This window comes from Mastigoproctus giganteus, chromosome 11 (genome assembly GCF_048544385.1).
Source record: "Mastigoproctus giganteus isolate SK-2022 chromosome 11, ASM4854438v1, whole genome shotgun sequence".
NCBI lineage: Eukaryota > Metazoa > Arthropoda > Arachnida > Uropygi > Thelyphonidae > Mastigoproctus > Mastigoproctus giganteus.
This window is the reverse complement of record NC_143585.1, coordinates 147,944,182-147,961,098: the sequence shown is the minus strand read 5'-3', so window position 1 is coordinate 147,961,098 and position 16,917 is coordinate 147,944,182. Positions and strand designations below refer to the sequence as shown.

At 36.5% G+C, this 16,917-nt stretch overlaps 1 protein-coding gene across 3 annotated transcripts in view; it reads left to right on the top strand.

The window, feature by feature from the left end:
* Positions 1-16,917, top strand: part of LOC150078508 (rho GTPase-activating protein 39-like) — a 789,750-nt gene that overhangs the window by 651,668 nt on the left and 121,165 nt on the right. For all 3 annotated transcript variants that reach the window (XM_090385235.1, XM_090385234.1, XM_090385233.1), the window contains exon 13: positions 7,239-7,368. In XM_090385235.1, coding sequence (XP_090241361.1) covers positions 7,239-7,368 — 130 coding nt within the window. The remainder of the gene's footprint in view (positions 1-7,238; positions 7,369-16,917) is intronic.

Sequence of the window (16,917 nt, the reverse complement as noted above, 5' to 3'; positions counted from 1 at the left end):
ACACTGTTGAATGTTGAGTATTGACTTAACACTGATATTATTTAGTTACTTAATGGGAATTCGGGCTAATAACAAAAAGACATCGACGTTGTGGCTACACATCCATCATGGTCACTGATGAAATTTGCACTGTGTGCTTTACAGTGACTTTGATTTGTTTCAACTATAAAAAATGTATATTGGCAAGTTGCCAATTTCAACAAACTACCAGATATTCACTGGAATGGAAAATGTGTCACTGCCTAGTGCACAGTGAGGCCTACAGTTAATTAAACTTCAAAGTTGGAAACAATTTCTTGTTCTTATTCATTTATTATTAAAATGGTCCATTTTATTATTTTGTTTATTCTAATATGGTCCTTGAGGTTGTCACAGACATTATCTCAGATAGGCCAGACAAGCTGTACTTGCTACCTGGGAGTCTAAAATGCCGATGGAACTGATATTCGGGTGACTCTCAAGTCAACTGGACCCAATTTTGGTGAAGTCCGGACGGTCTGTGAGAGCCAAATCCTCTGCTTGCACCTTCATGATGGTGGGACTGTTAGTAATCCTGGGTATAACCTCCATGCACAAGCACACTGTGGGTGACCACCCAGGTGCAAACCAATGTAAGCAGGGGTTGCGGTCTGGCACCCAAACCAGATGGAGGAATGCCACCGCTCTGTGTTACCAGGCAATACTAGGTGGTAGATGACTCTCATCAACCGGTATTGCACCGGTATTGGAAGCGTGAAGTGGTGGAACCCATGTTTGGTCTCCAGAGCTAAGTTCAGATCAACCCTGACCCATCTCTTCCATCATGCAATATGATTGATGACTTTTGAGGTTATGGTGAACATCGTGGCGAGATCCAATCTTCCTTACATTTCGAGGGTACAGCTCTAAAACGGTGTTCGCAGGCCGGCCGCTAGTTAGTACACCGGACCGAACCTATTGGTAAGTCTCTAGGAGGCTTCCAAATCAGCTAGTGTATAATCTTGCTACCTCTACTCTGCCAGAGAGTGACTGGAGGGAGTCCGAGCAGAGTGTATGCAGGGGGCATTGCCGAGGCCACGTTATGTCAAGGATCTGGGTATATTCTTACATTGACAAATGTAAAGTTACATATGGGAAGCAGTAACCCCAGAGTGACTGCTTCTCATATCAACTCTGTGGTAATACATTGACAGTGGTAGAGAACGAAAAGGACCTGGGGGTAATTGTGCAGGCAGATATGAAGTTTTCTGAGCCGGGCAGATAGTCTACAAGAGTAGCTCAGTGTCTTGTCAATGTTTTCAGGAATTTTTCTAGCAGGGATAAGGAGATGATTATCCCCTTGTATAAGGCAATGGTCAAGCCACACCTTGAGTACTGTATATAGGTTTGGAGGCCTCATTTTAAGAAGGTTGTAGAGCTGTTGGAACAAGTACAGAGAAGGGCAACAAGATTAGTGAATGGAACAAAGGGTTGCTCTTAAGTTTTGCAAATTACACTATCACCTGCAAGGTGATCTGATTGAAGTGTGTAATGCCTTGTTTCAGCATGCTCAATGCTGATGGGATTCTTCCTCGTGCTCAGAATAATCACTTGAGAGGCCATAAATTCAAATCGAGGAAAGACAGATGTAGGATAGATGTGCGGAAGTTTGCCTTTAGCCAGCGGGTAGTTGGTTGGTGGAACAGACTTCCATCCTTTGTTGTGGAAGTTGATAGCCTAAATAAATTTAAGGCTGAGCTGAACAGGTATTTGGAATGAATGGAGGGGTGAAATGGGAGCGGGTTTTTTTTTTTTTTTGCATGATTCTGCATAAGCTTGCTTTCTTGCATCATATGCCTCTACTAATGCTAAATGCTAATGCTAATGTGTACGCCCTATCCAATAATTTCATTACTTCATACACCATGTCCCACCCACTTTTTATTACTATCGAATACACTATGAATTGTCCAACTAATAGAGTAAGCTTATCTGCAAAAAGATCTAAACCTCCCAAAACACTTTCTAGTCCATTTCACAAATATACTTTGTGAAATGACCTTGTCTCAATTCTAATCTCAATGATGTCCATTTCCACGTGCAGTCGGCCAAACCCCATGTACTTTTTCTGACTGAATTTCAGTTATCTGTTGATTTAACTACTGCTCATCTCAGTTGCCCAAATTATTCGCTGTATGATTCCTTTCGCCATAAAGGTGGTATTTGTGTCTCTTCCGATATTCACTGTCAGAGACTTGGTAATTTGGAATCTCCTCTTTTCAATCTTCACTGGCTTAAAATCTCTCTACCTCATTGTGTCAAATTCATCTGTTGTCTCTACCGTTCTCCCAACTCCACTAATCACTTGGAGCTCTTTGACTTCCTCTCTTTGCAACTTGACTTTCTCCAGTCCAACTTTCCTAATAGTGAGGTAATTTTCCTTGGCGACTTTAATGTTCACAACTCCAGCTGGCTTCCATTTTCTAGTCACACCGACCCAGTTGGTTGAGATGCTGAGGCTTTTGCAATTACTAATGACCTTACCCAGATCATTCATTTACCTGCAAGAATACCGGACAATCCTAACCATACAGCCAACACCTTGATCTTTTTCTCATAAATAACCCTTCTAAGTACACTGTCGAAGTGAGTGGTCCATTAGGCACCTCAGATCACAACTTTGTGATTGTGTCTTCACCAATGAGCCTTTATCTCATGGCTATGCCCAACCTCGTGCTGTTTTGCATTACAAGAATGCAAAATGGGATGACCTGCGAGATTTCTTTTCATTGGTCAGATTACTGTTTCAAGACTTCTGCTATCAGCATTTGCTCAGATCATGTCAGTGAAATTATTCTTGTAGGAATGGAATCCTTTATTCCACACTCCCCTTTAAAATCTCATCCATTATCTAAAACTTGGTTTCCAAATAAATGTGCTCAGGCTGTTCAAGAGAAGGACATTGCATATCGTAATTGGCTTGTTTCCAATTCTTCGGTTTCATTTTTTTGCCTACACCAAATCTAGCAGCAATTGTAAAGCAGTTATTAATCAGTCCAAACTAGATTTTGAACAGGCTAAGTGTAGAAAACTTGCTTTTTGCCCTTATGGTAGCTGAGCATTCTGGTCTTTTGCCAAAGCTATGGGCTGCGACTTTTGCCCATCTCTGCTCCCACCTCTGTCAAAACTAGATGGTTCTGTTGTCACTTCAGCCAAGGATAAAGCTGACCTGCTAGCATCCCATTTTTCTTCCAATTCATGTATTAATGATCTTGGCAAAACACCTCCCACCATTCCCAACGTGCTCCATTCAATGCATCTTGTGGTCTTCCATCAAGAGGATGTCAGAAGGATTTTGACGAATCTTGATGCTAAGAAAGCTCCAGGTCCTGATGGTATTTCTCCACTTGTTCTCAAAACCTGTGCTCCTGAACTTAGTCCTCTTCTTTGCCGCCTTTTTTCTCTTTCTAATTCAAAAGGTGTTTTTTCTTCTGCTTGGAAATTTGCTCATATCCAGCCAGTTCCTAAAAAGGGTGATAAATCCCTCCCATCCAGTTATCATCCCATTGCAATTACTTCTACTCTTTCTAAAGTACAGCAGGCCCCCATTATAACGCGGTTTGCTGATTTGCTATAATGCTGTTCTTATATTATAACCGGTATCTGACTATAATGCTGTCACAGATCACTATAACACTCTTTTATATATTGAATTTTTGGCATATTTAAAGAAACCGTTTCATTTGATGGAGTCATTAGCTTGAAAATGAATAGCAAAACAGCATTAAAACGTTTCCCACGCCGACTTGGGAAATTTTCTCTCACGCTGATTTAATTGCAGTACAGTGACTTGTTACGTAGTTCAGAGATCAACATTTTAAAAAATGATCAAGTATATTGATTGTAATATTTGTGTTATATGCATTTATCCGAAGTATAATCATCACTCAGTACAGTATTAGACATCTTGCGTAACGGACAGTTTACTTCAACGTTGTATCGTAATTAATGTAACCAAAGCAGTTACATTTTCGAACAGTGGCCGATAAGAATGAAAAAGCAACAACGTCTAGGCGTAGTATGAAGACTATAAATGTAAGAAAAAGACTGAATTTGAACATTAAATTAGATGTTTTGAAATGAATCGATTCCGGTCAACGAAAAGCGGATGTGTGCTATAATTTAGGACTGGCAAGTTTAACTGTAAGAACAATTATAAAAAATAAAAGAATTAATTTTAGCAGTGGGAAAGACAGCTGTTTTGCTGCAAGCAACTAGTGCTAGGCCGGCTATTAGGAATTGAAATGGAGAGACTTTAACTAATTTTATTGTAGATAATATCCAATGCAGAATTCAGTTAAGTTAAATATTATATAAAAAAAAAAAAAAAAAAAGAGAGAGAGAGAGTAGCTTATATGATGATTGAAGAAAACTCACCTAAAAAAAAAAAAATGTGGAACCATTTAAAACTAGTAAGGGCTGGTTGAATAGATTTAAAATCCAGGGAGAAGCCGGAAGTGCAGATCAAGAAGTCGAAACTTTCAAGAAAGAACTTGTTAAAATTATTGAAGAGGGTTATTATGTACTTATCAACAAGTTTTTAAAATAGATGAAGCAGGATTTTTGTGGAAATGAATGCCTAAAAGAAGAAGTTTCATATTGAAAGAAGAAAAAAACATGCCAGGTTTCAAAGCGGCGAAGGATCGGTTGACTTTATTGTTGGGTGTTAACGCTGCAGGGGATTTAAAATTAATACCCCTTTTAGTTTATTTGGAAGAGGGCCAAAGTTCAACCCAAAATCGACACATTTTTCATTATTAAATTCATCATTAAAATCAATTTGGATAAATTAAATTCATGATTTTAATTTGAATTTTAAGTTTAATTTTGATATGTAAGTAGTTACCACATAATTATATGTGCACGTAACGCAGAATATTTTATATGTACAAATATTTGAATATTAAATATTTTGACCGACATTTGTGCATCTTTTCACTACTGTTTATTATTGATTAGGAAATATCCTATGGCACCGACCGCAACTCACAAATACATATGTTACCTTATGGGAATGTAGCGCTCTGCTTTTCCGGAATGAATTATCAGCACTAAGCAGGGGTCACCTGTAATGGAGAAATCAATTAACCGCCAATTCTTAAACTACCTAGAAACCATCCATCTGATCAATGATCGCCAGTATGGATTCCGTCAGTGTCGATCCACTGGTGATATTCTGGCTTATGTTACCATTGAATTTGCCCATTTATGGAAAAATTCAATAGAAACGTTCGGTGAAACACAAGTAGTTGCTCTTGATATCTCAAAGGCTTTTGATCATGTTTGGCATAAAGGTCTTCTAAACAAGCTTCCATCTTATGGTTTGTAAACTGTTTTTTTGTATTTGGTTATCCAGTTTTCTCTCTGATCTCTCACTGTGGGTGATGGTAGATGGCGCTCCGTCTTCTAACTTCTCCACTAATGCCGGTGTCCTCCAAGGTTCAGTTCTTTTTTTCTTGCATATTAATGACCTTCTTCCATTGACTGGAAATCCTATCTATAGTTTTGCTGATGATAGCACATTGCATTCCACTTTCCATTTTGAGAAACCTTCCCCTGCTCAATCAGCTTCAATTTCTCGAATGTCTGCTACCAATTCCTTAAATGCCAATCTCCAGGTAATTCTCTAGTGGGGCAAAGACAACTTGGTTGATTTCAATCCTTCTAAAACTCAGTCTTGTCTTATATCTCGCAAAAAGGATTCTTCTGGTCCTATGCTTATCTTTGGTGACACTGAAATTTCTAGGCAAAATGATATATCTCTTTTGGGGATTACCCTGACTTCTAATCTCTCTCTCTCTTGGCACAAGCACATTACAAATATTGCTTCCTCTGCATCTAAAAAACTTGGTTTTCTCTTTCGCTCTTGGTGTTACTTTTCTTCCAAACAGCTGTTCACTCTGTACAAATCCACCCTACCATGGAATATTGTTCCCACATCTGAGGCGGTGCCTCCAAAATCTCTCTCAGGCTTCTAGATTCCATTCAGAAGAGGGCAGTTAGGTTAATTAATGACTCATCTCTAACAGAGTCTCTCCACTCACTGTCTCCTAGACCTACTGTTTCTGCTGCATGCCTTTTATACAGATACTTCCGTGGGCACTGTTCTTCTGAATTGTCTTCTATAATTCCCACTCTCTCTTTCAAAACAGTCACATGTGCCTCCACCAACCAACATCCATTTACTGTCTAACTTCAAACTCACAGAACCAACTTTTCATCTTTCTCATTTATTCATTCAACTGCTGTGCTCCGGAACTACCTTCCTTCATATGTATTTCCCGAAAATTAGTCTACAGAAGTTCAAGCCTAATGTCAACAAATATCTTCTTTCGTCTTCTCAACCTCCAACCCAAGCACAGTACTAAGTACTATAGGTTTTAATACCTCTCGTGTTTGGGGTTTTCATTAAAAAAAAAAAAAAAAATGATTACTGGAAACAGAGGATGCGCACACTATATGTGGGTCCTGTTAATAAAAATATTCATTGCGTTGCATCGTTCTTCACAAAATTTCATATAACGCCTTTTACTGTATATCTAGATTTAAATAGTTGGGGATGCCGCAGTGCCTATGGACGAGCCGCCTCTGGTATGTATGTACATTCCCAAACCGAATCCTGTATACACACCTGTTACAGTACTTTTTTTTTTTAATTCTGGAAACAGCATTTCTGAGATTGGCAATTTTATTGCCTTGCTAAATGGTGCACAATAGAGGAGCTACATTGAACAGCCCAAAATAAGTTTATGTAAACTGTCCATAGCCATCTGCCCCAAGAGTAAACCATGGCCTTCACAAGTCTAATTAGTATTACTTTAATGACCTTGATCTTCACCTACCTTCATTGCAAAAGCCTGTTGACCAACAAAAATGTGTGTCTGGTATTTCAACTTCTCCAAATGAGACACTTTCAAAAATACCAAAGGACGCCTACTGAAATGTTTGCATCTGTATTAGAGAATGCCAATTTTGGAGAGGTCAACTAACGTAATTTCTGATGCTTCTGGTCACAACATAAGTCTGAGTGTCCACAGCAAAAGATATCCATTAAGGGAGGTTTCATTGTGAATTTATTTTGTAGTACACAAAATAAATTCATAGCAAAAATAAACAAATTAAGTATAATTCTTCATTATTTAAAATCATGTATATTGTTTATCAATTATGATACAATAATTGATATATGTGCTTATTTTTTATCCCTTATTTGTGTTTAGAGAAAGTCTTGTGCTTGGTTGGGAGCTGATGGCTATATGTTTAGCAGTTTTTCCTCCTTCTGTCAAATTTTATCCCTATTTAGATGGGTATATCAGCAAACATAAGGATGCTTCATTCGATCATAATGAGGTACGTTGTATTTTTATTCTCTTGAATATTGCATTAAATTACATTCGTGGTGGTGGTGGTAAGTTTTCAGAATTATGTGTATGCTGCCCTCTGTACTTCAGAATCAGTAAAAGAGTTGCCCAACATAACAAACCCATTTATATTAAAAAAAAGTTGAACATGTGGTACAAAAAATCCATACTATCATGAGCTATCCCTTGGATGCATAACTGTTTTTAAGAAAGATCTATCACTGATTTGAATGCTCTTCTGAGGCTGAACTTAAGCAAAACTTAACTAACTTTAAACTTAAGTTCAAGAACATAACAGGAAAAATATCAGCAAAATAGCATATAGTGTATAATGGATGCTATTTTGCTGAGAATTATACATAGTATATAATGTGTAGTATTTCTTATCAAGCAAGGTGTGGTGCCCACACTGCACATAGGAATGCCACCCCTCTGTGTTACCAGGTAACACTAGGTGGTAGATGACTCTCATCAACCGGTGCAATACCACCACTTTGCTTATTGGATGCCTGAAGTGGTGGAACACGTTTAGTCTCGAGAGAAAAGCTCCAGTAAATCCTCCTCCATCTCTTCCGTCATGCAGTACGATTGATGTCTTTTGAGGTTATGATGTACATCATGACGGGATCCAATCTTCCTTACATTTTGAGAGTAGAGCTCTGAAACAATGTTCGCAGGCTGGCCACTAGTTATTACACTGGACTGGACCTTAACTCTCTAGGAGGTTTCCAGATCAGCTGGTGTATAATCTTGCTGCCCCTACTCTGCCAGATGGTGATTGGAGGGAGTCCAAGTAGTGTGTATGCAGAGGGGGGGGCACTATCGAGGCCACATTATGTCAGGTGTCTGGGTATATCCTTACCATGTTTATGCCATATCCAAAAATTTCATTACTTCATATAGCATGACCCAGCCCCACCTTTTCTTACAACTGAATACACCATGAATTGTCAAACTAATAGAGCAAACTTATCTGCAAAAAAGATCTAAACCTCCTAAATGCTTCCTCATTCATTACACAAATATACATAGTCTCAGTTCTAATCTCAATGATGTCCATTTCCACTTACAGTCTGCCAAACCTCATGTACTTTTTCTGACCGAATCTTGGTTATTGGTTGATTCAACCACTGTTCATCTCAGTTTTCCAAATTATTCGACGTAAGATTCCTTTTGCTTGAAATGTGGTACTTGTGCATATGTCTATTTCCTGTCAGAGACTTAGTAATTTGGAATCTCCTTCTCTTTGATCTTCTCTGGCTTAAAATTTCTCTACCACATTCTGTCAAATTCATCTGTTGCTTCTATCATTCTCCCAACTCCGCTAATTACTTGGAACTCATTGACTTCCTCTCTTTGAAACTTGATTGTCTCCTGTCCAGTTTTTCAAAAGGATGTCAGAAGGATTTTGACCAACTTGATGCTAAGAAAGCTGCAGGTCCTGATGGTATTTCTCCACTTCTTCTCAAAACCCGTGCTCCTGAACTTACTCCTGTTTTGTGTTGCCTTTTTTCACTTTCTTTTTTCAAAAGTGTTTTTTCTTCTGCTTGCAAATTTGCTCGTGTCCAGCCTGCTCCTAAAACATCCCACCCATCCAATTATTGCCCCATTACAATTTCTAAAGTAATGGAGAAATCAACCAACAACCAACTCTTATTTAAATTATCTAGAAACCTTAAATCTGATAAACGATTGTCAGTAAGGATTCCATCAATGTCGTTCCACTAGTAATATTCTAGCTTATGTTACCCATTTATGGATAAATCCAATGGAAAAGTTTGGTGAAATTCAAGTAGTTGCTGTTGACACTTCAAAGGCTTTTGATTATGTTTTCCATAAAGGTCTTCTGGTCTTCTAAATAAGCTTCAGATGGAAGCTTATTTAGAAGGTTTGCTGGTTTGCCAACTGTTTTTTGTAATTGGGTATCCAGTTTTCTCACTGACTGCTCACTGTAAGTGATGGTAGATGGCTCTGTCTTCTAACTTTGCAACTAATGCTGGTGCCCTCTAAGGCTCAGTTCTTTCTCTTACTCTTTTCCTCTTGTATATTAATGATCTTCCATGGACTGGAACTTGTATCCATAGTTTTGCTGATGAGAGCACATTGCCTTTCACCTCCCAGTTTGAGAAATGTTGCCCTGCTTGAACAGTTCAATTTCTCGAATATCCACTACCAATTCCTTAAATGCTGATCTCCAGAAAATTCTCCAGTGGGGAAAATGTAACTTAGTTGATTTCAATCATTTTAAAACTCAGTCTTGTCTGTTATTAAAACTCAGTTATGTCTTGCAAAAAGGATTATTCTGCTCCCATGCTTATCTTTGATGATACTCCGATTTCTAGGCAAGATCATATATCCCTACTGGAGGACCACCCTTACTTCTAATCTCTCTTGGCACAAGCACATTACAAATATTGCTTCCTTTGCATCTAAAAAAACTAGGGTTTTCTCTTTTGCTCTTGGCATTACTTTTCTTTCAAACAGCTATTCACTCTGTACAAATCTGCCCTACCATTGGAGATTGATCCCACATCTGGGGTGGTTCCCCAAAAACTTCTCTCAGGCTTCTAGATTCCATTCAAAAGCGGGCAGTTAGATCAATTAAAGACTCATCTCTAACAGAGTCTCCCCACTCTCTGTTTCATAAACGTTCTGTTTCTGTTCATGCCTTTACTATAGATACTTCCATGGACACTGTCATTCTGAATTGGATTCTATAATTTCTGCTCTCTCTCTCTCTTCCAAAGCAGTCCAAACATGTACTGCAACCAGTCAGCATCCATTTTCTGTCCAACTTTAAACTCACAGAACCAATGTTTCTTCTTCCTCATTTATTTCTTCAGCTTCCATTTTCTGGAACTATCTTCCTTCATATGTATTTTTTGAAAATTACAATTTATAGAAGTTCAAGTGTAATGTCAACAAGCATCTTCTTTCATCTTCTCACCTTCCAACCAATGCATGGTACTAAGTACTATAGATTTTAATATATCTCGTGTTTGGGGTTTTCATAAAGAAAAAAAAAAAAAGAAAAGCAGCACTAGTGCCACCCACTCAACTCTCTGCATAGTATGGCATTAGCATTAGTAGAGGCATATGATGCAAGAAAGCAAGCTTATGCAGCATCAGCCAAAAAAAAAAAAAAACTTCCACTTCACCCCTCCGTTCATTCAAAATACCTGTCCAGCTGAGCTTTAAATTTATTTAGGCTATTAACTTCCACAACAAGGGATGGAAGTCTGTTCCACCAACCAACTACCCACTGGCTAAAGGCAAATTTCTGCACATCTGTCTTTCCTCAATTTGAATTTATGCTCTCTCAGGTGATTATTCTGAGCAAGAGGAAGAATCCCATCAGCATTGAGCATGCTCAAACCATTCAAGGCTTTATACATCTCTATCAGATCACCTCGCCGGTGAAAAATCTCTGGAGACTCGTCCTGTAAAGGTCAGAGATGGTATGAGTTTTGGTGTAGTCTTCATAATGTAGCATTGGTTTCTGTTGGTATGTTGTTCTTCTGGCCCCATTGAAGAAATGACAGTTTGCCTAGAAACAAATGTAACTGGGTGCTCATTGAGGACTAAAGTATCACGTGACCTGGCAAGTGATGCACCCCAGATTCAGGTCCTAGAAAATAATATTCAAGTGCAGCCTTCTCTGGTCAAAGATGACCTAATTTTATTGGGAGGCTGCTGTCAGGGAAACATGTAACATTTTTTGTAATAAAGATGAGTGATCCAGCACCACTTATCTAAACGTATTTGCCAGGAGCAACAATTGATGATGTTACCAGCAGATTGTCAGATTTTAAGGGAGGTAAAAAGAGCATCATTATTCATGTAGGGCTAATAATATTAAACATGTGTGACCTGCCTTTTTGTTGGATAAATATAGGGCTATATGCTGCAAATTATGTCAGAATGTGTCTGTGTCTGCAATTCTGCAGGGACACAATAAGAGGGAAGGAATCTGGAAAGCTCGGGTGGGGGGGTCAGCATGGTCTGCATTTGTAGGTAGAAGGAATCTATTTTGTAGAGATGGTATTCATTTGAATAAAGATGGTGCAAGAATTTTTTCCACTATCACTGAGGATTCCTTAAGGATCCAGGGAAACTGCTAACTAACTCTTTAGCAATCTTTAAGTCACCAAAAGGAGGATTACTTAGTACAAAGAAGCATGCTATAAAAGTGCAATAAAAAATTGTTTTTTTTAATTTTAACACAAAAAGTAAATGATAGATTTCAATCAGAATAGTTTTCCTTTGATAAGCATTGAATAATGCAAAGCTAATGTGGTTTTTAAATTTTTAGCTCCATTAGCGAAAGAAATATGGGGGGGGGACACGAAAATACTCACATTTTCCTCTCTGGCACCACCATTTTTAATTTTAAAAATATTTTAAAAATTATATTTTAAACCTACTCATTGAGCTCTTTCCAACAGTGTATATTAAGCTATAGATTGTGGACAACATTTTTGTCCCCCCCATTTCTCAGACAAATATTTGTCAACAGCGATCAATATGGCATTATGTTGGCCCACATGATGTACAAACCCATTCAAAATTTCAAGTCAATAGGTTGAATGGTTCCAGAGATACAATGCTGTGACAGACGGACAGACAGACAGCCGAGTGACATTATAAGGGTCCTGCGTTTAGACTACAGACCCTAAAATTCAAGTAGATAAGAAAATTCAGATTATATACTTCCTTCCTCACACACGTAACTATCCAGGTGACCTTTGAAAATATTCAACTGTCAGCCTCAGCTACATGCAAAGTCAACTTGTTCCAGCAATCAGCAACTCTCTGGCTAAAAGAAAACTTCTTACAATCTAATCTAAATTTCAACCCCTGTAATGTCAATTTATGACTGCTAGTTCTACAATTCTTTATAACAGTGAGAATTCCACCTTCATTCATTTTACTAATCCCTCTCAGAGGCTTATCATTTACGGACAGGGTGTCCGTAAATGATGTTTCTGATTTTGATATTATTTTATTCAGAATTATAAGCTACACTCGTGAAACCAGCTGAAAGGTCAATTCAATAAATTTTATTTTAGAAATAAACAAGGAGTTACCTTTTATTCAGTCAGTGGGATTTCTTCTTTACCAATTCTCGTTATGCGAATAAATTATGAAATGATACGTTAAAACAATATTACCTAATTTAAAATAATTTAAAATTCATAATGTGTTCCTCACTATTGACACACGGGCAGTCCAACACCACAGGATCACAGTGGTGAACCCCAACCCAACCTCAGAAATATCACACCCCCCATGCAACCTTTAGTGAAGGAAGACATTTTGTCATAAATGCAAATTTGATATACGAATGAAATACTATTAAAATGAGATAAAATTACAATAAAACAACAAGTTTAAAATCAACTAAAATTTCCTCCCTTAAGCGGGCCAAAACCTTTCGACAAGTGTCGCGTTCACAGGATGTAATGAAACTAACGAAATGTGTGTGTGTGTGTTCAGAATCTTTTAAATAGGACATTAGTCGCAGGCGTTCAAATGACCATGAATCAGATATGAGAAATGGACGACATGTGTTAATAGAATTTATTTGTAATTTAATTTCTAAAGTTTTGGCATTCAATAACTTAGTATAATTATGTTGAATTTTTAAAATTTTGGCTTCATTAAACAGGAATGTGTAGTTTTCATTTATTGCATGGAATGCTAGTTCTGATTCTGATGCATTCGCATGTGATGCACGGACTGATGCTTCATGTTGCTTAACCCTCGAGTTTAAAATACATCTGGTACATCCAGATGAAATGTGGTAGACGAGGTCACGTGTTTGTTCGGAAGTCAATAGTACTGTGTGATTTTTTAGTGTTGCATATAATTTACTGCCCAGTTTTGCTACTATTTTCATTTCTGTACATCTAAAAAGGTTGTTAATTTGTCTATACCAGTGTTCAGCATATGGCATTGAAATAAAATATTTTTTATTAATCCTGTCATTATGTTTGTTATTGATTATTTTATTTTTAGCTTCTAATTTAATGCTATTGATAGAGGTAATAGGGTATCCTCTATTTAGGAACCTATTCATCAGTTCTACTTCTATCTGTAGGGCAAGTTGTGTGGAAGAGTATTTGAATGCATTTAAGAACTGGTTTAACATGATTGACCTTTTGTATGGGTGGTAGCTATATAGTGTAGGAACATCCTTGTATTCGTGAGCTTACGATAAATACTGAAATTAATATATTTGCCATCCCTCTTAAGTTTAAAGTTTAAAAAATGTATGGAATTTGTTTCTTGTTCTTTCTCCAGTGTAAATTTTAACCTAATGTGCATATTATTAAAAGTTTGCAAAACTTCATTTGTAGTGTCATAATCCGTTATAACCAGGATGTCGTCGAGGTATCTTCCATAAAATGTGATTTTTGGTAAAAACTGTGTTAAATATATATTTTCTAATCTATAATATATCTAAATACAACTCCGATATTAGTCCGCACAAGGTTAACCCATAGGCAAACCAAAAATCTGTCTATAAATCATACTTTCAAATAAAATATAATTAGCCTCAAATATCTCTTTTTTGGGAAACGTCATACTGTTAATGCTAATAGTGTTATTGTTTAATAAATTCCAAATTACATCCAGCACATACATTAGCATTAGTGTATAATGAAACTACATCAAGGGAAAATAATTTAACTCCTCCCCCAATTTTACAGTCTTTTAAATTTGTATATAAGGTATCATGGGTGGCTCCGTAGCCAGGTGGGCAGGAGCAGCAGAGCATAGCACACACTTCTTGATTAGACCGGGGTTTGAGCCCATGACCACCAAATACGGAGGATGCAGAAAGGTCAGGGAATGACCACCGCATATTCCCGGAGCAATATGGCCTTAGTTGCTAATGCTCCTAAAAAACCAAATAACAACAAGGTATCATAATTCTTTATACTATATTTTAATACCTGCCGAAAAAGCAGAATATTTGTATGATATTATAGGCTGAATAGAGTGTTCGGGTTTGTGTATTTTTACTTGTCCAAAGAGAATAGGTACATTATTTGTTCTAGCTTTTATTTGCTTTAGTTGTGGCATTGAAATGTAATCCCTTTTAAGATATGAAGTAAGTATTTTGTTGTATTGATTGACCACATTATCAAACATGGAAGAGTCTACTTCTTGGTATGTGGAACTATCTGATATAATTACCTGTAATTTTTTATTATAATCCATTTTATTTAAAATGGCTATAGTGTCCCCCTTATCAGCTTTGTCAATTATAATATCCTTATTTTCCCTTAATTCTCGTAAAGCAATAGCTTCATTTCTATTTAATCTCGGTACACCTGGCATTCTAGGATTGTTTATGATCTGATTAACTTGTTAGATTAAAACATCTTTTTGCGGGATATCTCTAAGACCAAATTCAAGGTCTACTACTAACTGATTCTTTGGTAGCGTATGTGAGGGTAGATTATAATTTAAATCTTTTTCTAACAGAGCAACTTGGTGTTCAGTTAATTTATATGAAGAAAGATTCGTAATATTTTTGTAAACTTTTATTTCATCTGTATTATGAGTAGGGGGAGTTGGTATTTGAATATCCCCGAGTTGATATATTGTATTGTAAGGGTACCGGATTAACATTGTAGTTCCTGTTCCGATTATGTGGATCAATCGTATTGTTACGAACATTTCTGAATCCACATAGTCCTTGTAGTTTGTTGAAATGTCTAGTCTTTAATTCAACTTCTAAAGCCTTTCGGCAAAAATCAATAAAAGTTTTCAAAACATTCCAATCATTGGAATGCAAATATTTTTTAATCTTGTTACAGTAACGTTGTATTTGTCTGAAGAATATCCTTTTGTCCGCAAACCTGGATTCGAGAGCGAGTTTAATAATTTTATGTGACATAGACAAAAACTAATCGATTTTTACCCGGGATCCTCTGGTTATAATTTATCTTTGCAAACTTAGGTATAATATTTTCTTGAAGACACTGTCTTAAAAAATAAAATGTGATGTTTTTGGACAAAATATTTTAAAGTTAGAATATGAAGATGTTTTAATCCAACAAGTTAATCAAATCATAAACAATCCTAGAATTCCAGGTGTACCAAGATTAAATAGAAATGAAGCTATTGCTTTATGGGAATTAAGGAAAAATAAGGATATTGTAATTCACAAAACTGATAAGGGGGACACTCTATAGTTTTTATTATAATCCATTTTAAATAAAATGGATTATAATAAAAAATTACAGGTAATTATATCAGTTAGTTCCACATACCAAGATTTAGACCATTCCGTTTGATAATGTGGTCAATCAATACAACAAAATATTTACTTCATATCGTAAAAGGGATTACATTTCAATGCCACAATTAAAGCAACTAAAAACTAGAACAAATAATGTACCTATTCTCTTTGGATAAGTAAACTACACAAACCCGGACACTCTATTCGGCCTATAGTATCATACAAAAATTCTGCGTTTTTCAGTCTTGGCAACACATTTATATTGGATTATAAAACTTTTTCGGCAGGTATTAAAATATAATATAAAGAATTATACCTTATATACAAATTTCAAAGAGTAAAATTGGGGGAGAAGTTAAATTATTTTCCCTTGATGTAGTTTCATTATACACTAATTTTAATGTAATATATGCACTGGATGTAATTTGGAATTTATTAAACAATAATACTATTAGCATTAACAGTACGAAGTTGCCAATTAATTTTCGGAGGAGAAAATCGTTTTGAATATTTTCGTTAGATTCTTTTAATTGCGTTAATTTGATTTTTAATTGTTTTAAATTGATTTTAATTGTGTTAAATTGATTATTTAATTATTTATATTTTACTCTAATGTACCAGTAAGTTGTCGATTTTTTCGTTTTTTCCGTTTTAATTTCTGGAGGGTATCATACGGAAGTGTTCTACGTACTATATTGAGGTAAACTCCTCTTATTATTTTACTGAACCAATGAAGATAATTATGAGGGCATCTTTGAACTCAGGGGTGATTCCTTTGAATTGGAGAAGTGCCAACGTATCACCAATACATAAAGGCAGTTCTAAGAGTAAAGTTCGTAACTGCAGAACTTTTAAGTCTTTAGTCCTGTTAGTCTTTCAGTAGGGAAAATCTTAGAGGCAATGATTTAAATAGATATGGAATTTAAATACATATGGACATTTAAATAGATATGGCATTGCTGAAGGACACACAACATGGTTTTGTTAAGAAAAAATCATGTTTGACTAATTAGTAGTTAGTTAAATGCTGGATGAAGTGAACAATTTCAACATAATTTATTTGGATGTTAGAAAAGCATTTGACCTGGTCCCTAATGACAGGTTGCTGTATAAGCTGGAACAGTTTGGGATTACCAGAAAGATTCTAAGATGGATTGTTGGATGACTGCAAGGCAGAAAACAGAGCATTCAGATTGGTGTAACGTCAGGAGTGGGATCCCCCAAGGATCAGTTCTTGGACCACTGTTGTTTCTCATTTTCATAAATGACATTGACGAAGAGATA